Raw genomic sequence first — 23,378 nt, forward strand, 5'->3', positions numbered from 1 at the left:
AAAGTACCTCAACACAACTCAGTCAGGAGAGGCGGGGTATAAATTAAATTATATTTTAAAAAAGTGTGGCAGAAACGAAAGCCCTTTGGCGAAGTCACTGCGAAAGCATTCTTCCCAGCATTTTGGACTGCAGTGTCTGTTTTCAAAACACATGTGTCACAATCCTGTTTCTGTCATAATCCAGATTTCTAGCATAATCCCCCAGTTAATCAGCACTTTGGGGAAAAAATGTTTGTTTTAGGGTTGACGAATCTTAAATGATCGGTATCTACTCTACATAAACAGGCTTAATAGTTCAATTCCGCCCCCACCCCACTTCTGTGCCACATTAAAAGCAGCCTGCAAACAACTCTTCCCCCAACCTGGATGGCCCAGGCTGTCCTGATTTCCTCAGATCTTGGTAGTTCACCAAGATCAGTCCTGTTGATCAGTCTTTGGATGGGAGACCACCAAGGACGTTCAGGGTTGCTATGCAGAGTCAGGTAATAGCAAACACCTCTGTTCAGCTCTTGGCTTGTAAACCCTACAGATTGCCAGAAATTGTCTGCCACTTAACAGTACTTTCTATCCCCCCAAAAACAGTAGCATATACAGATTCAACCTTTTACCTCTTCCAGTCAAGAAAAAGGTCCCTTTAAGCAGTTTCTGGTTCAAATTCAAAACAATGGTTCAGGCTGCGGCCTAGAAAAGATAGCCGTTTCTTTCTCCAGCTGCTTGTAGTCTCAAAGACTCAAATAAGGGAGATGGGAGGGAACCCAGCTGCTGGACAAACCATCAGGCTTGCTAGCTGCAAGGGCACAAGAATCTAACAAGAAGCATCTTAGTGCCTGAACTCATGGATGGGAGACAGGTGTTTTGTTCAGAGGAATCTAATGCAGCTGCAGTGCATCTGGGTTAATTGGCAAGCCCATCTGATTGGGCAGGTCACCTGCTTGGCAACAGACCAAAAGGTTGTTACATCATTTGCGAGGCATTTGATTGGTTACCTAGAATAAGGCCAACACAAGTCTTTGGGCATAAAAGACAGGATTTTCGTTCTAGTTTTTGTCCTTTGCTTTTATCTGGTTTTAGGACATTCCTTGTTTGGAATGGCCTTTGCAGACTAGAAACCTTGTTTTGGTTTTGTTCTTTGGAACTGTATTAGCAACATCTGGGTCTTGAACCAGTGCTTGTAAATATGCTTAGACCTTTAGCTTCCTTAGTATTTCTGGACAATTTTAAAATGCATCATGTTACTGGATTTCTTGGATTCAATCTGAATTCAGTACTTTAGCCCTCTTTGATCACAGTTACCAGATTGTTTTGTGAAACTTGCCTTGTAAGGGCTTTACCTTGCAATACACTAAATTTGAAGTTTCGCTGATTTGACATGGCATTTTCCTATTTAATTAAGAAGAGGAGTTGGGTTTTATACCCTGTCTTCCACTACTCATAGCAGTCTCAAAGTGGCATACGATCATCTTCCCTTCCTCTCCCCACTACAGACACCCTATGATGTAGGTGAGGCCGAGAGAGCTCTGAAAGAAACTGCTCCGTGAAAACAGCTCTAACAGAATTGTGACTAGCTCAAAGTCATCCAGCTGGCTGCATGTAGTGGAATGGTGAATCACACCTGGCTCCCCACATTAAAACCTGCTGCTCCTAACCAGTAAACCAAGCTGGCTGAAATCTGAAAATGTCAACAACTGTGACTCAGTGAGTTAAAAGCAACAAAAATTCACTGAACAATGGGCTTGAATCTAACCAGGACATCTGTTTTGACCCGCTAGTTGTCCTTGCCCTGAATGGACCAGGCTAGCAGGACGTTCTCAGATCTTGGAAGCTAAGCAGAGCCAGTCCTGATTAGTGCTTGGAAAAGAAACCACCAAGGAAGACCTGCAGGGTTGTTATGCAGAGTTAAGGCAATGGCAAACCACCTCTGCTTATCTCTTGCCCTGAAACCCCATGAAGGGTCTCTGTAAATCAATTGCACTTTCCTTATGTCAGTTGTGGCTTGGGAACACTTTCTACCAGCTGTTCCGGTCAGTGAATGTAATCACTTGAAAAAGAAGTATTTTTGCCAAACCTTTCAGCATTCGGATCCAACATGCATAGGTAGACAAGTATTTTCCCACATGAAACATGTGTTGTTTGTCTAATATGTTTGTATTCTACTTTTGTCTTCCTTGGGGGCACAAAGAAATTAACAATTGGGGGGGGGACACACAGCAACTAACAAGAAAGAAAGTAGTTTCCCACCGCTATGTGTGTCAGATTGCCAGGTAACTGCCAGATAAGTGTGTCTTCTGTCTCCTCCAGCTAATCTTTAGCAACCAGGAAGGTGTTATTCAGCTGCTGCTAGCAGTTCTACCCAGACACACAGAAATCTGTCCTCTGCCATTCTCACAGCTGACCGTTGTTTAAAATATCCAAATATGTTCCAGGCACTAGAAAAATCAGCAAGGACAAACGAAGGCAAAGATCCCACTATACTGGTAAGGTGTGCATTTTACAAGATACTTGGATGGGAGGGGGCATCAAGGAAGACTGGGGTCGCTATGCAGAGGCAAGCAATGGCAAACTCCATCTGTCCATCTCATGCCTGGAATGCCCTGTGGATGGAGTTGGCACAAGTTGTTTGCAACGTAACAGCAGATTCTTGTTCCTGGTACCTCGTATTCCTGACCCAGCATTTATGCTACCAAAATTTTCAGGGTCTCCGATCCACCATGAGGCCTAAGCAATGTAAAAAAAAAAATGAGAATCAAAGGTTGAACCTGCAAATGACAGAATTAGGAGGACACTTAGAAAGTTACACATTATCCAGAGCATGGAAGAGGGTCATCCACTATTATATTTGCCTTCGTTCAGAATTTCAGTTTATTTAGTATCCAAACTTTCTAGCCTGCTCCAAAATCTCTGCAGGTCTGAACAGGACGTTTTCACCTCCCTGCCATTTCCGAAGTATTTTTAGTTGCACTTTCAAGTGCGTGTGCGCATCTGTGTGTACGCACATACCATTTTGTTCTATAAATTACACCTCTCGCTGTAATTATCTTGGTCCCAGAGCCTTTTTGGGATACTAAATTAAAAGGAAATAGTGGCATACTAAACCACATAAAGAATTCGGGATCTTAAAATATATTTGAAAGAGAGGCAGAGAGAGAAAAAAAAATCTATCAATGATGGAGCCTCAAAAATAAATCTAACAAAAATCTTTGCCAGGAGAGGAAAGGGCAGAATGGAGGAATATGGATTGTTAGGTCTGCCAAGTCTTCGATATTTACACCGGCACTCTCAATTGAGGGATTTTGACTCTGTGTGCATCACAATTCCAATCAAGCAATCCTGTTTCTCAGCACTAGTTAGTAAGAATGAAAAGAAAGTCTCTGGTCATCCAGGAACTGTCTGTTTTCCCAATCTGTGGGGGGAGAGGAGGTGACCAGGGGATGGGACCCCCCCCCCCATCCCACTCTAGGAATAACCAAACCTCACTCAGTCACAAAACAAGTCCTTTCCCCACCAGAAAGAATTCTGCTTCAAAGGCCCCCTGGATTGGGGGGGGGGGCAGGTTGAGCTGAATCTGTCACCTTGGAGATTCCTTGCTTGAAAGGGTGAGTGTGTTGAGGGGCAGGGTTAGCGCTTCAAAAGAAATGAATGGGACCTTTTATCTGTTAAAACCCATATCACCAAAAAGGGTGCACTTTATTTCATCTGATAATATTGGAACAAAACGCCACATTTCACTACCTTGGACTAGAAGGCTTGCACATGGATATGTGTAGTCAGAGTCTGAATTCTGAGAAGGGTAATCTGGTTTCCTGCGACCTGGATTAAATTAAGTGCAGTGCACACAACCCCATATATTTCAACCATTCTGCAGAATTTTTTCTGCTTCTGGTCATCATGACCCAGAATGAAACATGCTCCACTCTTTGACGACTGAACATTTTATTCGACCCCCCCCCCAGACCATTTGGCTGTCAGATTTTGCTGGGCAATGCCCACACAATGGCAAACGTGTTTTTTTGCAACCGTACCGGGCTAGAAATTTGCACTTAAAGCAGAACAAGCAGAGAATATTAGGAGGTTAAATTTTGCAGCCTGTACTGCAGTATGTATGTCTCTTGTGCACCTGCGTTGCCTTACACCTACCATCTATGGATGCCAACTCTGGCTTTGGCAATCCCTTGAGATTTGGGGACAGCGTTTGGGAAGGGGAAGGAGCTCAGTGTGATGTTGTGGATCCTGCCCTCTGAAGCTGACCTGTGCAGTCTGGAGATCACTTGTAATTCCAGAAGAATGCCAACCCCTACCTGGAGGCTGGGCCCCCTACCACTGTTCCATTGACACATTTCAGAAGTGTGCTGGTTTCCCTGTGGACCTGGGCTCCAAAATCTATAACACTGCCCCCTAATAAATGAAATAACCTTGAACTGCATAGTCCAGATCTGGGAAGCTAAGCGGGGCCAGCCCTGGTTGGTTCTGGAATGGGAGACCACCAAGGAAGTGAAGTCCAGGAATTGGCAAGCCACCTCTGAACCTCTCTTGCCCCGAAAACCTCCTGAGGTTTGCCCTAAGTCAACTCTGACTTGACGGCAAAAAGAAAATAGAAATATTTCCCTTTTGAGCCTCGAGGATTTAGGAATCAGCATGCCATGATGGGAAAAACCACGGGCTGAGTTCCCCTCTCTGGGTAGACATTGCTACCGAATCAGGCTGACCATAATCTTCTGCAGAATGCACCCTGTGCTGCTGTCCTGGCTGTACAAACAAGGCTGGAAACCAAAGCCTTTGGCAAGTGCCCCCAAGCTAGCAATTAGAGGCAGGCTGCAGGAGGCAACCCACACGCACTGCCCAGACGCCCACTCCACTCTCCCACTGAGGTGCCCCCAGATGTTTCGCTTACTAAAACAGACAGAAGGGAAGCGGCTCCACCCAATCTTGGGCAAGGATGCCAGGAGCAAGAAGGAGCGTCCAAGTCTCCCTCCGGCCAGCACAGCTGGCCTTGGCTCCCTTTCCACTGTCTGGTTTGCATGCCCTGGAAGCAGCAGAGGTTCAAGCATGTCAGCTTGGAGGAATAGCTGGTTTTTATACCCCACTTTCCACTACCTGAAGGAGTCCCAAAGTGGCCTATAATTGATTTTCCTTCTCTCCCCACCACAGACTCCCTGTGAGGTAGGTGTGGCTGAGAGAGCTCTGACAGAACTGCTCTGTGAGAACAGCTCTGACAGGACTATGACTAGACCAAGGTCACCTAGCTCTCCAGATTAGAAGCTGTCACTCCTAACCAGCACACCAAGATGGCTCTCTGTTCGAAAGGGAGAGGGAGACAAAAACTGACAGGCTGCCCCTTTTATTAGATATATATTAGGGGCGAAGCCTGTTGCATTCAGGAATACAACAGGCACTAGATTAGAGGGGTGGAGTGGAAGAACTCTGCAAATGGCCTCCCCCTCCCCCCAGAACCTGGAAAGGCTGCAGGGAAAGGCTGTTAGGGAACTCACTGACAGGTGCAGCTCTCACGCAGCAGGGATCTGCAGCTTCCGAGCCTCAGAGGGAAGTGGAAGGAGGAGGGGGTGGTCAGGGGTGGGGGATGGAAGGCTATTGGCTGGATGCTGGACAGACAGGCAAGCCAGTTGAAAGAGGAGGAGGCACTCAGGGGCGGGACAGCCGCCCTGAGTGGGTGTTAAGCGCTGAGTGGCACTTAAGCCATGAGACGCACTCCTCCAAGCCCTTACCAGAAATATTATGTGGAACAGATATCACCTGAAACCAACTCCTCCTGATTTGATCCACTGAAAAAGTGAAGAGACAGAGACGTGCCTGAATAGCTGAGGAGGTAGCGGTTACAGCAACAAGTGAACGGGCATAGCTAATCTATGAAATTCCCAGTCACAAAAATACAATAGTGACCACTGTATTCAACTTAATGGAGGGAAGATACAGATTAATGGAGCCCCCATGTTCAGTAGTATCAATTTTCACAATAACGTATTGGGAGAGATGACAGACGAGGGCCGAAGCCACCATGTCCTGCTTGGGCAGCTTCCAGTGATACAGCAGGCTTCCAGTGCCTCCTGTTGGAAACTGGTCAGGCTGGATTCTGGAGATTTTTGGTGGCGGGATCTCTTGGGCATGAAATTAGGGTCACTATGGGTGGGCAGGTAGTTGTGAATTCCTGCCTTCTGCAGGGGGTTGGGCTAGATGACCTTGGAGGTCCCCTCCAACTCTAGGATTCTATCATTCTATGGACAGAGCTTTGGGTCTGATTGAGGTGGGCAACCCTTATGTCCTTAATGGGGGGGGGAACAAAGGTGTTTCTCAGCAAGCTACACCTGCCTCCTGAAAATAAACATCCTCAAAGCTACTCCAAGCCTGGGTCCATGGGGCTCTTATTTAAAACAGCAATTCCATAGGTACATGTCACTTTTGTTAGGCAAAGGCGATGGGGTGGGGCTTGGGAACAGGCAGGAGCTAAACAGGTGCTTGAAGGAGGCAGCTTGTACAGAGGTAGATGGGGAGGGTCCAGCTAGGATTATCTACCACTCCACACTGGTGCTGGTATCCAGATTCCCAGACTTGAAATAGAGAATCCCACCCCCATTTTAAGAGTCTGGCCTCTCAACAGCACCTGTTCCCATCCCATGCTGACCGCTACTCCTCGGGTCAACATAATTTTGAAAGTGGTAATAATAACAATAAGCATGTCGAGACACAACTAACTCATGCCGTTCCCACTAAGTGCCACTCACGGGCTTCTGAAGGCAAGAGATATGGAACTGCACGTTGCCCTTGCCTGCCTCTGCACAATAACCTCTGGCAGCCTCCCACATGAGTCCTCATCACAGCTGACCCTGCGTAGCTTCCGAGCTCTGATGAATTTTGGGCCACTCTGCTAAAGCCACTGAAAGAGAAACATGAAGGCTGGTTTGCCACCAGCAGTTTCTATAGCAAGGATGGCAGGAGCCGCACCTGTTGGCGTCTTGCGAAGCCTGGGGCAGGGGGTGTATGTTGGTTAGGAGAAGCTCCTGGTACAACGTGCCCAAAGATTGTGCCAGCTTGCAGGCTTTTTCTCTGAGCCGTTGCTAGAAGGCAACATGGGATCCAAGATCCAGGCTGTCCATCCCTCTCCTTGCTTGGCCACCAGTAAGCCATTAAACTGGGTGGCTCCCCCAAGCTCTGTGCACTTCCCAGAAATAGCTGCAGCGGCCACTAAGCAGAAGAATCCATGCTTCCTCTTGGCACTGTGTTTCCAGAGCTCTTGTGGTCAGGATGGCAAGCCGGGCATAGCTGCCCTTTCTGCTGGGAAAAATCAAGGCAGCTTGCTAGGATCTTGCTTCTAAAATGTTCCCAGCATTTCTCGATGCTGAAGGCCTCCAAGGGATTTCCTTAATAGGAGTTCATCAAAAGTTAACCTGCCCTTCGGGCAAGGTGTGACAGGTTGTCTAGTTTTGTTCAGGTGTGGACAGGTTGCTTCGTTATGGACAGAGACATTCATTAGTACTCCAAACAGTGCTGCTGTTTTTCCTTCTAAAACATAGTTTTTTTTGCTGAACGTAGCTGTCATACAGCAAAGGAAAAGGGGGAAGATTCTTTTTAAAATGTAGGATATTTTCATTCTGAAACATGTGTCTTGTGTCTGTAATAGAGGGAGAGGAATGGGAAGGCGACTATAAGCCGCTTTGAGCCTCCTTCGGGTAGGGAAAAGCGGCATATAAGAACCAACTCTTCTTCTTCTTCTTACACCAAAACAAACAAAATTTAAGGGGTTTCTAGCTCCCATCTTTGCAGGGCAAAACCTTGGAAGCTTGTCTCCTCTCTCTTCTATAACTCCAAAATATCTGGAAACTGGAAATAAATTATATACATTTATTCATGTTCATAAATGTTTCCCCCCCCCCCTGTTGCTGAACACATTCAGGGTAAATGTATATTGGTAAGCCAATAAATTAATTTTTTTGAATGACAAGTTGATGGGAGTGGCGAGTGCTGCATGCAAATAAGACGTCGAATTGCTCCGGGTCGTTCATCAATGATGGGCTTGACCAAACATGGAAAAGCAAGGACATAAGAAGAAGAAGAGTTGGTTCTTATATGCCACTTTTCTCTACCCAAAGGAGTCTCAAAGCGGCTTATATTCGCCTTCCCTTTCCTCTTCCCACAACAGACACCCTGTGAGGTGGGTGAAGCTGAGAGAGTCCTGATATTACTGCTCAGTCAGAACAACTTTATCAGTGCTTTGTCGAACCCAAGGTCACCCTGCTTGTTGCATGTGGGGGAGCGCAGATTCAAACCCGTCTCGCCAGATTAGAAGTCCACTCCTAACCACTACACCAAGTCTGACTACCAAATGTAGATTAGTTTGATCTACCATATTTCCAATAGCCACTTCTGGCTGTGAAAGTTGGACAATGAAAAAATCAGACAAGAGAAGAATCTACTCATTTGAACTCTGGCTTTGGAGAAGGCTTCTGCAGATTTGATGGACAGCAAAAGTCACATGCAAGGAAATACTACAGTGCATAAAATCAGATATATTACTGGTAGGCAAAATCATGAAACTCTGGCTCACTTACTTCGGCCATATCATGCAATTCGACTCAATAGAGAAACCAATTATGCTAGGATTGGTAAGTGGAAAAAGGAAATCAGGCCAACAGAAGGTGCGGTGGTTGGACGAGAACGGAATAGACCCCAGCCAGAACATCCCACGGCTGAGGGAGGCAGTGTGGGATCGGGGTTCATGGCAGCAGCTGTGTCATGGGATCCCCAAGAGTCAGATACGACTGAGTGGCTGACGACCATAACAATGGCCACTGAACAAAGGCAAGACTGGATGCTGCTTGGGCAAAGGGTGACGTTTACTTGGGAGCAGCCAGCTGTTTGTTCCAGAAGGACCCCAAACCCTGAAGACCAGCAAAGGAGGAGAGAATCAAACCTGGCAGAGGAAACCACTTAATTTATTTCCCCAGAGTGTGTGGCTGAGTGAGACAGCTGCGTTTGCCCCAAGACAAAAAAAGACAACACTTTTTTTGTTCCACTGAATGCTCTGCAAGTGTGAGCTATTGTGAGCAAGTGACCTCATTTGACAAATCTCCTAGAAGTGTGATCCTGGCTGGCATGTTTATGGTTGGAAAACCACCATCTCAGTAATGGTTGGCATTCAAATCGCTGTCTTCCATGGCGAACAGGATGGAGATTCAGCTCCACACTCAGGGCACTGCAAAGGTAAGCAACCCACCTGAGGCCAGGGAACAAGCCCCTGGGGGTTGGAGCAGCACACAGGCACTCATCTGGTTTCTTTTGTCTTCTGCACAAAACCACAGGCAGGGGTAGCTCTAAGGGAGGCTGTGATTTCCCTTTACACTCCCTGCCCCCCAGTCATGCCACCTACTGCTTCATGGGGGTTCTTTTCATATCTATCAAACCTGATCTGGATATGTGCTTTACTGGATTTCCTTTAAGCTATAGAACACGATATCTGCTAGGGAAACTACCCCCCGCCCCAACACCTGACAAATCAGAGTCCAGTAGCACCAACAAAGATTTATTCAAGAAGTGAGCTTTTGAGTGCAAGCTCTCTTCCTCAGACGAACCTTACAAATCTGTAACTTTAAGTCTCTCTGTTACTTACAGGAGACAAAAGGCACGTAGGAGAACACACTGAGCATGGGGCTTTCATGCACTGCCCAATGCTGAACATTTAATGAAGAACCCTTCCCAATTTCCCCCTGTATTTGAGAAGGGCTTGTGCACAATACACACAATGTAAAACGGACCACTTCAAATATTATTGATGCTTAGCGCAGTCTCGAAGAAATACTCTCCTTGCTATCCAGTTCAGACACCTCTTTGTCCCTTGGAGAGCTCTCAGACCCACTTTCCAATGGGCATTCGGGCTCCCAAAGCCAAAGTATACTGAGTCAGACTCCTGGTCCATCAAGCTCAGTATTGTCTACCCAGACTGGCAGCTGCTCTCCAGGTGTCTTTCACATCACCTGCTGCCTGGTCACCTGAAGATGCCTGGGATTGAACTGGGGATCTTTTGTGGGCCAAGCAGATATTGTGCCACTGAGTCGCGGCCCCTCCTTATAGGGCAGGGCCACAGTCACTAGGCCGGCCACTGCAGGTGGGGATGGGGTGCCACTCCAGGCCTGGCAGCTGCAGGCCACTCATTCGCTTGGGGGCCAGTTTCCCAGGGTCTTATGCTAATTACCAGGGGAGGGGAGAAGAATGCACACCACTTGGGATATTCTGTCTCAGGCACCTGATTAGGAACAGTTCCAGACTTAGCCTGGCTCGAAATTTCCCCAAATGCAAACACTGGGTCTTGAGGGATAAAAGCTTTGAAAGCGGCACACACGGGGAGTTTCATCCTGTCAGCACTTCAGAAGCCCGGGAACCAGCTCAACTGGATTCCAGCACCATTCTGGTTTTGCTCCGACTCTCCGTTCCACCCTGTTGGGGGAAACAGACAGAGAAGCCTGGAATCTCCTGCCCTTAGCTTTGCACCAGGTGCTTGGCAAGCAACCAGAACCCTCGGCACAGGTGGCAAAGCCTTCATCCAGTCTGATCCTGGGGCACGCCTCGAGCAGCGGCGAGCATCCCCGCAACAGACTTTCTTTACGCTCATGCCCCCATCTCCTCCGTGGCAACAGGGGCCAGGGAAAACACACCTCCCCTTAGCCAGGCTTTGCCCCCGCAATAAACTACGTCTGTCAGGTTTAAAGAGAAGCCGGGAAAGCAGAAAGGACAAAATTGCCACTATGTTTTGTATTTCGATTCCTATTGCACTGTTCATTCATACTGCAGGCCAGGGCTATGCTTTTCTGTCTTTCTGCACATCATAATCCACTTTTGAGTCTCAGTAAAAAAAAAGGCAAGCTATAAGTCACAGCCAGCTCATGAACACACAAAACTAAACCCTTCATCTGTCAAGGTCATTATTGCAAGCAGCTCTTGAAGGTATCAGGAAGATGCTGGTCCATTTAATTGGAGGTGCTGTGCCAAACATGCAGCCCCACCCTGAGACATGGAGTGTTTCTGCAAATATTGGATAATGCACTTTCGGTGTGCTTTTGCAGCTGGATTCTCCTGTGCAGAACATGAACACGTATTTCTAAAGTGTGTTATCCAACGTGTGAGGAATAGACCCGAAATAACTCAATTGGCAATCCCTCATGGAGGCTTCAAGGCAAAAGAGGCAGGAAGGCGTTTTGCCACGGCTACCTCAAACTCCCTTGGCAGTCTTCCAGCTGATGTGATCCTGCCAGCCTGGGCTATTGGGGCCAAGGCACAAATAAGCCCCATGATTTATATCTTCTACATTACATAAACAACATAACGGGAGATGCAGGGAAGGCTGCAAGAGAAGGGGCATCAGTAGCCGCTGCCGTCCTGAGCCCGGGGTCACCCCAGCCCGCCCCTAGCGGGCGGGCGGGGGCTTGCATCCTCGGCCTGGCCGCCCTCCACTTTGCGCTCGGCCAACTCCCGGCAAGGGACAGAAGAAGCGCTCTCCGTCCAAGGGCCGCACGGCGCCCGACGGGCAAGGCAACGGGCCGGCTCCTCTGCAGTCGACGCCGTCTCCAGCAGCCGGGGGCGCACAGGAGCGCAGCCCCGACGCCGGCGCGCTTTGGGCGGCAGAGACTCACCCAAGTTGACGAAGCTCATGACGGTGTCCGCGCCGTCGAGCGCCCTCGGCTGGGGCGTCCATCTGGGGCCGCCGTCGTCGTCGTCGTCCCGCCTGGCCATGGCGCGGTACAAGTCCAGCATGAAGAGGGGCGCGGCGGAGGGCGGCGGCGAGCGGCGGGCGCCCAACGGGGCCGCCCTGCCCGGCAAGCCCAGCAGCGCCAGGATCTCACGCTGCATCTCCCGCTTCTCGCGCCCGCTGAGCCGTCGCGCCGAAGGCTGCTGCTGCTGCTGCAGGTGCCGCTGCTGCTGCTGCCGCGGGCAGGAGGAGACGCGGCGGCCCACCGGGCGCTCCCCGCGCTCGGCCGCCAGCAGCAAGAAGAGCAGCGGCAGGAGCCGCATCGCGCTCGGCGCGCCGCGGCCGTCGGGGCGGTTCTTTAAGCGGCGCTGGGCTGAAGCACGTGCGAGCTGGGCGGCCGCTGGCGGCGCCCTACCCTGCCCTGCCCTGCCCTGCCCTTCCTTCGGCAGAGGCCGCGGCGCGGGGCATGTGCGGAGCGTCAACGAGGCCGCCAAGGCTCCTCCGGGCCCTCCCCGGGTGACAGACGGCGCTGCGCTCCCGGGCTCGGGGGCAGAGGCCGCCGCGAGAGAGCCGCCGTCGGCCCAGTTACGACGTGCAAAAGAGGGCTGGCTGAATGGAATGGTCCAAACTGAAAAAAATTCAACCAGTTGGCTGGTACAGAACTATAATCTTTACGGTAATAAACACAGTTTTTAAATCTTTTTTCAGTGGCCCGTTTTCAAGGTTGTTCTCTTCCTCAGTGGTTTGTTTTATCCTATGAATAGCCCCTCAGGGTCAACCTTTCCTGGAGGTTTTTGCTCCTCTACGGCTCTCAGCCCAGCGCATGAGGCCCCCTCTTGTTTGGCATTCAGCAGTTAGTGCCTGGAGGGAGCTTCAAATGGGTCTAAAGTAGCCCCAAAAAACCAGAGTCCAGTGGCACCTTTAAGACCAACAGAGATTTATTCAGGCCGTGTGCTTTCGAGTGCAAGCACTCTTCTTCAGACTATGAACTCCAGGCTTCGGCTCCTTTGTTGGTCTTAAAGGTGCTACTGGACTCTGATTTTATTGGCTGGAGGAAGTCTGCCTGGGGTCAGTTGGTTTAGCTTCAGAGAAAAGCCCTCCCCTCCTCCTGAGGCAGTCAGAATAGAGCACAAACCTAACCCCAGAAGTTCTGTGGGGCAGGAGAGGTTGAAGGATTTCCGGGCACCTAGCACTAGAGCCAGTTTAAGGGTTGGCAGGGCCCTAGCACAGTACAATTGGGGGGGGGACCCCCCACAATGGAAAGGGGCATCTCTCTGAGTGTCCTTAAAGTATGGATCCTCAGTGGCTTGGTGGTGTGTCACCTGAAATTCACCATCAAATCACATATGTCCAGGGCAATAATTCATACTATAGAAATCATGGACCCATGCCTTTGTGACAACACGGTGCTGTAAAGGCATGGTACCAAACCATGGATCCTCAAGATTTTTGTATTGGGCCACCCCAAAATCACCATCACATCACATGGTCCTGAAATGCAGATTCCCATTGACTCTCAAGATTTTTGCATTGTTGCCCCAAATTCACCAGTAAATCTCATGTCATGTCCATAACCATAGGTTATGCCACAAAACACACATCCACAGTCTTGTGATGCCCCCGTAGTGCAAAAACATTCTGAAGCATGGATCCGCAGGCTTTTGTGTTTGGTCAAATCCCATGTCACGTCCATTAGCATGGCTTGCATTACACAAACAATGGATCAACGTCTTGGTAGCAACACTGTGGTGCAGAAGGGGGGAAGTAGAAGTTGGATCTACATGGATCTTCCACTTTTAAAATGGGAACCCCACCAAATCCAGTATCAAATCACATGTGAAAGCCAGGACTATGGGCTGGAGCACAAAAAACATGGATAAGAAAATTTGCAACATGGCATCAGCACAAAAACTTTGATCTGAAGCCTGGATCCTCATCCGTTCATAAGATTTTTTTATTGAAAATAAATAAAACCATCATACTGTGTAACAAAGTGCAACAAATGTCACATATCCACTGTGTCATGGGGCCACAGTGGTGGAAACTGTAGCTGAAATACATGGACCCTCATGATTTTTGCATGCGGTGATCCCAAACTCACTATTACATACCCTTGATAGCTAATAGTGTACAGCACTATAGTGTACAGCACATCTGTGTACAGCACATCTGTGCAATTTCAACCATGTTTTTTTCTTCTTCTCCAGGGTGTTAACCCTGGAGAAGAAGAAAAAAACATGGTTGAAATTGCACAGATTCTGCTGGATCTTCAGGGTTTTTGTATTCAATTACCCCAAACTCACCATCAAAGCATGCATTATGTCCATGGCCACAGCATACGCCACAAAAATCATAGATGTACACATTCATGGCAACACCACAGGGCAAGAACATGACTCCAAAGAATGGATCCTCAGGATTTTTGCATTGGGTCATCCCACACTCACCATCAAAGCACATATGTCCATGGCCATTGCATGCACCACAGAAATCTATCAATTTTCTCCACTCCGTGCATGATTCTGAAACTTCTATATAACCTCCCCTCCTGCTTGGTGTTATTTTTTTTAGTAGAATGAACATTTCCAGACCCTTAAGGTGCTCTAACCCCTTAATTGTTTTGGGCGGGGAAGGGGGTGGACCAGAAAAAGTATTAATCATTCTAAAGGCACGAGCAGTGTACCTAGCACAACAGGCAACATAAAGGATTAGAGAACAGTAGAGCAAACCAGGAACACACTGGAAAGTGGACAATTGATCCACAATTGAAGGATGAAGTCACATGGATCCTTCAAAATAATCTGTTCCACACCGGCCTCCTGAACAGGTCAAAACTTCCAAATGGAAGTTGGAAGGTACCTCCACGGTCATCTAGTCCAACCCCCTGCAGAATGCAGGAAATTCACAACTGCCTGCCACAGTGATTCAAATTCTATGCCCAGATGATACCCCCCTCCCAGCAGAATCCCTGGCCAGTCTGGCCTGGAGGAAATTCGCTTCCTGACCCCAAAGTGGCGATCGGCATTTCCCTGGCTATACAGGAAAGGGCCATAAGAGTCAAGCATGGCCACAGTCCCTCCTGCCCACCCACTCACAATCTGCCTACGTTCACAGAATCAGTATTTCTGCAAGGCGGCTATCTAGCCTCTGCTTTAAAACTTCCAAGGAAGGAGAACCCACCTCCTCCCGAGGAAACCTGTTCCAATGAGGAACTGTTCTAACTGGCAGGAACATCTGGATACTTAGCCAGAAATTCTTTTGAATTAATTTCATCCCACTGGTTCTGGTTCTACCCGCTGGGGTGACAGAAAACAACTCTGCTTCATCCTCTGTGACAGTACTTGATGGCTATCATATCACCTCTTTATCATCTTCTCTCCAGGCTAAACAAACCAAGCTCTCTCCACCTTTCCTCATACGTTTTGGTCTCCAAACCCCTCACCATCTTTGTTGCCCTCCTCTGGACACTCTCCAGTTTCTCTACATATTTCTTCGGTTGTGGTGCCTCCAAGTGAGGTCTAACTAGAGCAAAGCGGTACCATCACCTTGCGTGATCTGAAAACTATATTTCTTTAGATGCAGCCCAAAATCCCATTTGCCTTTTTAGCCACGGAGTGACACTGCTGACTCATGTTCAATGTATGGTCTGCTAAGACCCCTAGATCCTTCTTGCGAATACTACTGCCAAGACAGGTCTCCCCCATCATATAATGATGCATTTGATTTTTCCCACTGAAATGCAGAACTCTAAATTTGTCACTATTGAAATTAATTTCATTCATAACTTCTGCAATGCAATCTGTGGCCATGGATGTGATGAGTAATTACATAGTGAATTTGGGGTGACCCCACATATGGTCCTGAAGATCCATGCTTTGGAACAACGCTTTTCCACCATGATGGCACCATGAGGTGGTGAATGCATTATTTTTTTGGTGCAGCCTTTGGCAATGGGGAAGATATGCAACTTAATGGTGAGTTTTTTGTGACATAATGGAAAGATCCTGAGGATCCACAAGTATCCATGCTTTGGAACCATTTCTTCATACCATTGTGTCACCCAGAACCTATGGATCTGTGGTGGTAATGGAGATTATATGAAATTTTATTATAAGCTTTGGGGAAACATAATGGAATCAATGAGAAATTGTGCTTTGAAACCATGCAACAAAGTTATGGGGACATGATTTTTGAAGTAAAATCTGTGGCTATGGACATGTAACATGATTTGATGGTGGGTTCGGTTGACCCAGTGCAAAACCCCTGAAGATCCATGGAGATCTATGCTTTAGAACCATGTTTCTGCACCACTGTAGCACCATAAAATGGTGGATGTCTGACATAGTGGTGAAATCTGTGGTGACAGACATGACATGCAATCTGATTATGAGTTTGGGTGACCCAACTAAAAAACCTCCATGCTTTGCAACCACAATTATGTGCACAGTTATGGCACAATGAAGCCACATATCTGTGATGTTTGTGGCCAGGCTATGGACAATATATGGGATTTGATGGGGAATTTATGGTTGCCCAATGCAAAAACCTAAGGACTCACAGGAATTCATGCTTTGGTACCATATTTTTTCACCATCATCATGTCACCATGAAGAAATAGATCCATGGTTATTGTGGTGCAGTCTGTGTTGAATTTGGGGCTTGGGGCGAATTGAGGAGCCACCCAAATTGGAACCATGTTTTCCCCCCATTCAAATATGATGGAGTAGCAGATATATGATTTTTGTGATCAGATCTGTGGCCATGAACATTACATGTGATCTGATGGTGAGTTTGGGATGAGGTGGTAGTGCGAACATTACTGAAGAAATAATCTTTGGATCCATAGACAGGTAGGATCCATAGGCAGTAGTTGGCAACTTACACCTCGCATTTCTAGGGAATGTGGTAGAAAGAGCTGCCATGGACCAGTTGTCAGCATTCCTGAACAAAGCTTCAGTTCTGGACCCAGCCCAATTGGGCTTCTTGCCTGGCCATGGGGTTGAGACAACACTGGGCACCCTGATGGATGACCTCAGTCGCCAGCTAGACCACGGTGGGCCAGCACTGCTTGTATCACTTGATCTCTTGGCAGCTCAACATCTCGTCAACACCAGGATACGAAGGACACCCCTTCAATGGCTGATCTCTTTCCTTCGTGGTCGCGGAGAGATTCAATTGCAACGCTGAGAACTCCAACGTACCAGCTGGGCGGCGTGCTACAGGGAGCAGTTCTCTCCCCAATTTTATTCAGTTTCTTTATGCACCCTCTTGCCCAGCTGGTACAGAGGTTTGGCCTGGGTTACCATCAATAATCTGATAACACCCAGCTCTTCCTCCTTGATGGATGGCTACCGTGACCCACTTCCGGGCTCAGTAGTCAGATGTCTGGAAGCAGTGACCAGATGGCTTAAGTGGAATTGTCTGAAACTCAATCCTTCAAAGTCAGGGCTCCTGTGGCTTGGTAGGAAGGGTTCTCGTGAGGAAGCACAATTACCTTGCCTGGATGCAGTGCAACTATCAGTGGCACATTCAACCAGGAACCTGGGCGTAATCTTTGACACCTCCCTCTCCATGGAGGAACAGGTCACAAGAGTAGCATGGCTGGCGTTCTTCTACTTGGGCCAAGCTAAGCTACATGCTAGCACTCTACCTAGCCTGAGAACACCTAGCCATAGTGATCCATGTGACGGTTGCCTCTACATTAGATTTCTGCAACATTGCACTACGTGGGCCTGCCCTTATCCCTGATCCAGAAGCTACAACTAGTTCAGAATGCAGCGGGCAGGGCTCTCACGGGAATGCCTTGGAGGGCCGACATCTGGCCTGCACTGCATCAGCTGTGCTTGTTACCAGTTGAGGTTTTGGTAATTACCTTCAAGGTCATATGTAGTCTGGGCCCTGAGTACCTGATGGACCCCCTCTCAGCCTAAACCCCCTCCCCCAGAAAGCACTACACTCTACAAACTCCAACAAGCTGGTGATCCCTGGCCCCAGGGAAGCTAGTCTGGTCTCGACTAGAGCCAGGCTTTCTCTGTCCTGGCCCACTTGGTGGAATTAGCTCTCAGAAGAGACAAGGGCCCTGCCAGAGCAAAAACAATTCTGTAGGGCCTGCAAAATAGAGCTCTCCACCAAGTTTTCGGTCAAGGCCAATGAAAACACCAACAACTAGAGCCCACAAAAGCTTCTCCTACTACCACCACCAAATTGCACCCAATCAGAGAGTAGCACAGGGCAACTTGTGACCCTGGCAGCACACTCTCAGAAAAGTTATACTCCAGTCGTGCAGTTAAGCGTTATACAGTTATAATGTTGAAATGTTGTAAGTTCGTAATTATAATGCACTCTCTGTCTTGTACTATGAATTCATTGTAAACAACTCTGAGCTGCAAGGGAGGGTGGTATAAAAATGTAATAAATAAAATAAAATCCTAATAATCCATGAGAATATGTCGATTGCAACAACGTTTTGGTGCAACTGTAGAACCATGAAGCAGTGGATGCATGATTTTTTTGTGACATTGTCTATAAATGGTCTGCAGTATGATGATGATGATTTCATTTTGTCCCAATGTAAAAATCATATGAATTCATGAGGATGCGTTTAAAATCAGCTAGATCTGACTGTTACCCACTCCCAGCCAGGCACGCACTCTCAGCCAAACCTACTTCACGGGGTTTCTGTGAACGTAAGATGAAGAAGAGAACACCAATGCAAGTTGCTTCAGGTTCCCACTGGAGAGGAAAACAGGCTATAAATAAATAGCATAGTATCTGTCAAATTGGATTCCAGACTAGAAAAACTTAGGCAGAAATACAAGTACTTAAGAGAGCCAGCTTGGTGTAGTGGTTAGGAGTGAAGACTTCTAATCTGGCGAGCTGGGTTTGATTCCACGCTCCTCCATATTCAGCCAGCTGGGTGACCTTGGGCTCGCCATGGCACTGATAGAGCCGTTCTGACTGAACAGTAATATCAGGGCTCTCTCAGCCTCTCCAACCTCACAGGGTGTCTGTTGTGGGGAGAGGAAAGGGAAGGTGATTGTAAGCCGCTTTGAGACTCCTCAGGTAGAGAAAAGCGGCATATAAGAACCAACTCTTCTTCTATTACTTATTTTTGCTGCTACAAACTTAATGCAGCCTTTCTGGATGCTGTTTATTTTTTTGACTCGTGGGGTGAGAAGATTAGGGTACAAAATTACCTCTGTGCATAAATTTAGTCAAGCTAAAATCCCTAATACATTTCATGATCTTAAAAAAAGTGAAGGAGTGAGCAGAATATTCGAAAACACATGTCATGGATTCAGGCAGTTTTCTTACCTTGAGTAGATTTCCCCTCTTTAGAAACACGCTGTGCACATAGGTCATGTCCCCAGTTTCTTCTGTGCAGCGTTCTCTTGGCCCAGACCAGCAGGAAAAGATGGGTAAGGCAAAGCAAAGCAGAATCCCACTTCCCCAGTAAAAGATAAGGTAACTGCTCAGGACAAACATGGTGTAGTGCAGGAGTCCCCAACCGTTCTCTGCACCTTCAGAATTCTGACACAAAATGGCTGCCTGAGGAGCCAACCCAAAATGCCAAGAAGTGAGATTATGTATAAACTCTAAGAGTAACAGTTGTAACATTTCAGGGAAAAGCGTTAACAAGATGCCTTCAAAAATATTTTCTTACTTATACTGTACTAGCAGCTGCTCCCCAAATTAAATTTGGAAGAAAAAACTGTTCAGTCAACCAGGTCTCCAGCAGCCAATCAGAAACCCTCCAGGCAAAACCCCTATCTGTTCCTGCCCAGTTCTTAAAAACACTTGGGGGGCCAGGAAAGGCCTTGGCAGGGCCTATGGCACCGACAGGAATCACTTTAGAAACCCCTGGTGTAGTGGCTCAAATGTCAACAGTAGGAAGACCCAGGTTTGAATGGGACCATGGAAGCTTACTGGTGTTTTTATCTGTCTCACAGGATTGTTATTGTGAGGACAAAATGAAGAAGGAAGAATAGAAGAGGTTTGGTAGCCTGACTGGGAAGAAAGCAGGGTATATCTAAATAAATATAGGTCACTGAATTATCTTGGGAGGAGGAGGAAGAAGGAGAAGAAGAAGGAGGAGAAGAAGAATAGTTGGTTCTTATATGCCGCTTTTCCCTACCCGAAGGAAGTTTAATGTGGCTCACAGTCACCTTCCTATTCCTCTCCCAACAACAGACACCCTGTGGGGTGGGTGAGGCTGAGAGAGCCCTGATATTACTGCTCGGTCAGAACAATTTTATCAGTGCCGTGGCGAGCCCAAGGTCACCCAGCTGGTTGCATGTGGGGGAGCGCAGAATCAAACCTGACATGCTAGGTTAGAAGTCCGCACTCCTAACCACTACACCAAACTGGCTCTCATGTTCAGTGTCCACCTTTGTTGTCCTCAAAGTGGGCAGAAACCCTGAGGTGTCCCTTTCTTGCATTTAGCTGTTCTTAAGAGCATTTCACCTGCTCCTGTTTTTCAGGAGTTCCAGCCCAGGGCAACCAATAAACACTGAAAGGCTGCATGAAAAGCCGCCGGGGAAGCATAGCCACCGTGCCATAATTTGCCCTCCTCTGCCCTCTACCTTTCTATAGCACGGTTTAGATACTGCACCCAACAAAAGAGGCGGGCCTTTTGGTTTTCAATGACAGAACACTTTGAGCCCAGTCATAGGACTCAGGTCTGGAACTTGTTTTGAGTTCACCACAGCTCTGGAAGACACAAATGTGCTTTTGAGTGTGGACTGTGTAATTCCCTCACCACTTAAGGAACAATCCATTGGCTTGAGCACTAGCACATTTGTAACTAACAAATCCTCGCCTGGGGCTGATTATGACACATAACCTGGCAAACACCAAGGACAGCATCTCCCCCCTTGTTAATATTTTACACAAAAGCAGCAGTGCCTTTGAATTCTGGCCTAGGGACTTGTGTTGCTCAAGTGTGCCCCTCCCCTAGAGTAAAAGGAACAGTACAGGCACTCTGCCTTGACCTAGATGGCCCAGGCTAGCCCAATTTTGTCAGGTCTTGGAAGCTAAGCAGGTTTGGCCCGAGCTAGTTCTTTGAAGGAGACCAGGGTTGCTATGTAGAGGCAGGCAATGACAAACCATTTGTTAACCCTATGGCATCGTCAAAGATCAGCTGCAACTGGGTGTCACTTTTGACCACTACAAGCATTCTAAAGCAATGCCTTTATTAGGACTAACTGGGACTCAGGAATGACCAAGCTTCTGGGCTGGCCAAATTGTGGCTCTCCAGATGTCCACGGACTACAATTACCATGAGCCCCTGGTATCCGGGGTCATCTGGAGAGCCACAGTTTGGCCGCTCCTGCTCTAGGTGGATGCTTAAAAAACGGAAAGGTAAAGGCTGGGGCATGGCCTTTAGATAGAACGATGCCCTTGGGCAGAACAATAACAGGGCATTGTTTTTCTTCAATGTGTGCAAAATACCTAATTTGCCTATTGGCTTAACTGAAATTTTCAGGCCCTCTTGGGAACCCTTTCATCACACCAGATTTTCGGTATTAATTTTTAGAATAAGTAAATAACTCAAGTCGTGCCTGGCTTATCTTATGGGAGAAGAGGAGAAAAAAGCCACTTACTTTGATACAAAAGCAGACAATAAGAGGCCAGGGTCTTTTTATTATTACTGCAAGCAATTTTAATACAAAAAGTGTCTCTTTTTTTTTAAACAATTCATTGGTAGAGCTTCAGAGTTCTGGCCCAATTTAACCAACTGAGAGAATCACACAGCAATGTGGTCAGGGCGGGCCAAGAGCAAAAGTTAATAATACAGGAAGACCAGAGAGAGCCCCCCACTCCCCTCCCCTCCCCCCATTTATGGTCACATGATTAACTTTTTTTTTTAATTTCCTCTACAAAGGAAAAAAAAAACCCAAGCATACAAAAAGCAAGACAGGGCCTTGCTAGCAAGTGGGCTGCTGGTGATACTCTGAAACATTTCCGAGAACAAGCGACGGTGCGTGTGGAAGCCGGCTTGAGAACCCGCAAATGTCAGTCTGGTCCGACGTGGAATTTTTCAGTTGAGACAATAAATAGGAAATGATGCAGTTAAATAGCAGTTCATGAACTTAAAAAGTGGTCAGTCTTTTACAGTGGCGAGACAGGAGAACGAGGCACGAAAGTTCCCCCTTTTTTTGTCCCCTCGTTAAAAGGTCATCTTGCATCCCCACCCCAGATGTCCCACACCAGGGTGACATTTCTGGACAGCCATAAGTGCAGCCCCCACTTCGAAAACATAAGATTAGTTCTTTAAAAGCTCGACGGCTGACAGTACTTTTTGTTTTGCTAGATGCAGCACTTGTAGTGAATTTCTGTACTTGTAACGAAGCCATGTGCAATTTTTTTTTTAAACTTATTTTATTCAAACTCACTCCACTTGATCTTCTGGTAAAACCACAATGATTTTCTGTTTAAAAAATTGGAAACAGAAGTTCCAGATCCCCCTCACCTCACATTTCTCTCTTATTGAGGTATCCATGATTTAGAAAAGAAAAATAAAATAAAGGAAGAAAAAGGAAAGAAAAAAAAAAGAGGAAAGAAAGAGTTCCTTGAACACTGCTGGATATTCAGGTGTTGCTTTTTAAATATAATTTACCTTGCTGAGACAGCAAGTTAACATTTTTATAAAGATCATTTAGGAAACAATCCTAAAAGATAACGCAGGATCATCTCCTGCACTGCACAGAAATCCTATTTATATTTTTTTTGCTTCTTTTTTTCTTCTTACATTTTTCACATCATGACCTTTTGCTTGCTTGCTTGTATTCTCTTCCACATTTCAATTTATTTTCCTCGGCCCTCTCCCAACACAAAAGGAGGTCACCAGAAGGCAAGTTTTTTGTTTATATCTACATAAATATTCACATGAAAATAGTAACTTACAAAGGAAAAAAAATAAACAGAACAAAATAAGGCAGCTTCATAACACAATTATTCTTTTACACTTTTTAACAATATAATTTTCTCCCATGTAGAATAAATATACATCCAATGTATGAAGCAGGATTAAAAAGTGGACACGGGTTTTCTCTTCTCTGTGTGTAGATATGCGGGCGGGCGAGAATGCAGTATTATCTCTTGGGGCCTGGAGTTTTGGGGGTGGCAGTGGCAGATTTCTTGGACATGGTTGGGATTTTGGAAGGCTTGGCCATTCCCCGTCGGGAACTGCTCTGCCCTCCTGTGGCACTGCTCTCTGATGTGTCTGAGCAGGCTGACTGGGTTTCCAGAAGGTCAAAGTCGGAGGCATCGCTACCCCGGCGACTGCTGGCTCGGCTCCCTGCACGGCTTCCGGCGCGGCTTGTGGGGCGACTGGCGGTTTTCTTAGGATCTGAAATTTAAACCGAGATGTCTAGGTGTGTATACAATGTCACTGCATCGGAAGTCGGGGAAGTCTACCTTCCAGTTTCCCAGATGGTATCTCTGCTTTCCTGTGCCCCCCCCCATTTCAGCCAGAGACAATGTCAGATCCTGTTGATTTTCTCAATGAACACATGTGGCATTAGTGGGAAAAGCAGATTACTGAGGTCATGATACAAAGTCTATGATTATTCAGGATCTGGTGGGTCAGCCTCCTGCCATAATAATTTCGTATGGTTGTTTGCCAGGTATCAAAGATGCTGTCCCTGTATTTTCATTTGTAGCTGTAGGGGGGCCAAGACTGTTAATT

The 23,378-nt window shown here is 47.2% G+C and overlaps 2 protein-coding genes across 25 annotated transcripts in view; both read right to left on the reverse strand.

Moving 5' to 3' along the window:
• The window catches only part of LOC143837471 (bone morphogenetic protein 8A-like), a 38,149-nt gene extending 26,082 nt beyond the window's left edge, over positions 1–12,067 (reverse strand). Inside the window, exon 1 of the mRNA XM_077337321.1 lies at positions 11,634–12,067. Coding sequence (XP_077193436.1) covers positions 11,634–12,012 — 379 coding nt within the window. The 5' untranslated portion in view covers positions 12,013–12,067. The remainder of the gene's footprint in view (positions 1–11,633) is intronic.
• A 9,244-nt stretch (positions 12,068–21,311) lies between these two features.
• MACF1 (microtubule actin crosslinking factor 1) overlaps positions 21,312–23,378 on the reverse strand; it is a 350,067-nt gene continuing 348,000 nt past the window's right edge. For all 24 annotated transcript variants that reach the window (XM_077337346.1, XM_077337347.1, XM_077337345.1 and 21 more), the window contains one exon: positions 21,312–23,039. In XM_077337346.1, coding sequence (XP_077193461.1) covers positions 22,783–23,039 — 257 coding nt within the window. In that variant the 3' untranslated portion in view covers positions 21,312–22,782. The remainder of the gene's footprint in view (positions 23,040–23,378) is intronic.

This window comes from Paroedura picta, chromosome 5 (genome assembly GCF_049243985.1).
Source record: "Paroedura picta isolate Pp20150507F chromosome 5, Ppicta_v3.0, whole genome shotgun sequence".
Lineage (NCBI taxonomy): Eukaryota > Metazoa > Chordata > Lepidosauria > Squamata > Gekkonidae > Paroedura > Paroedura picta.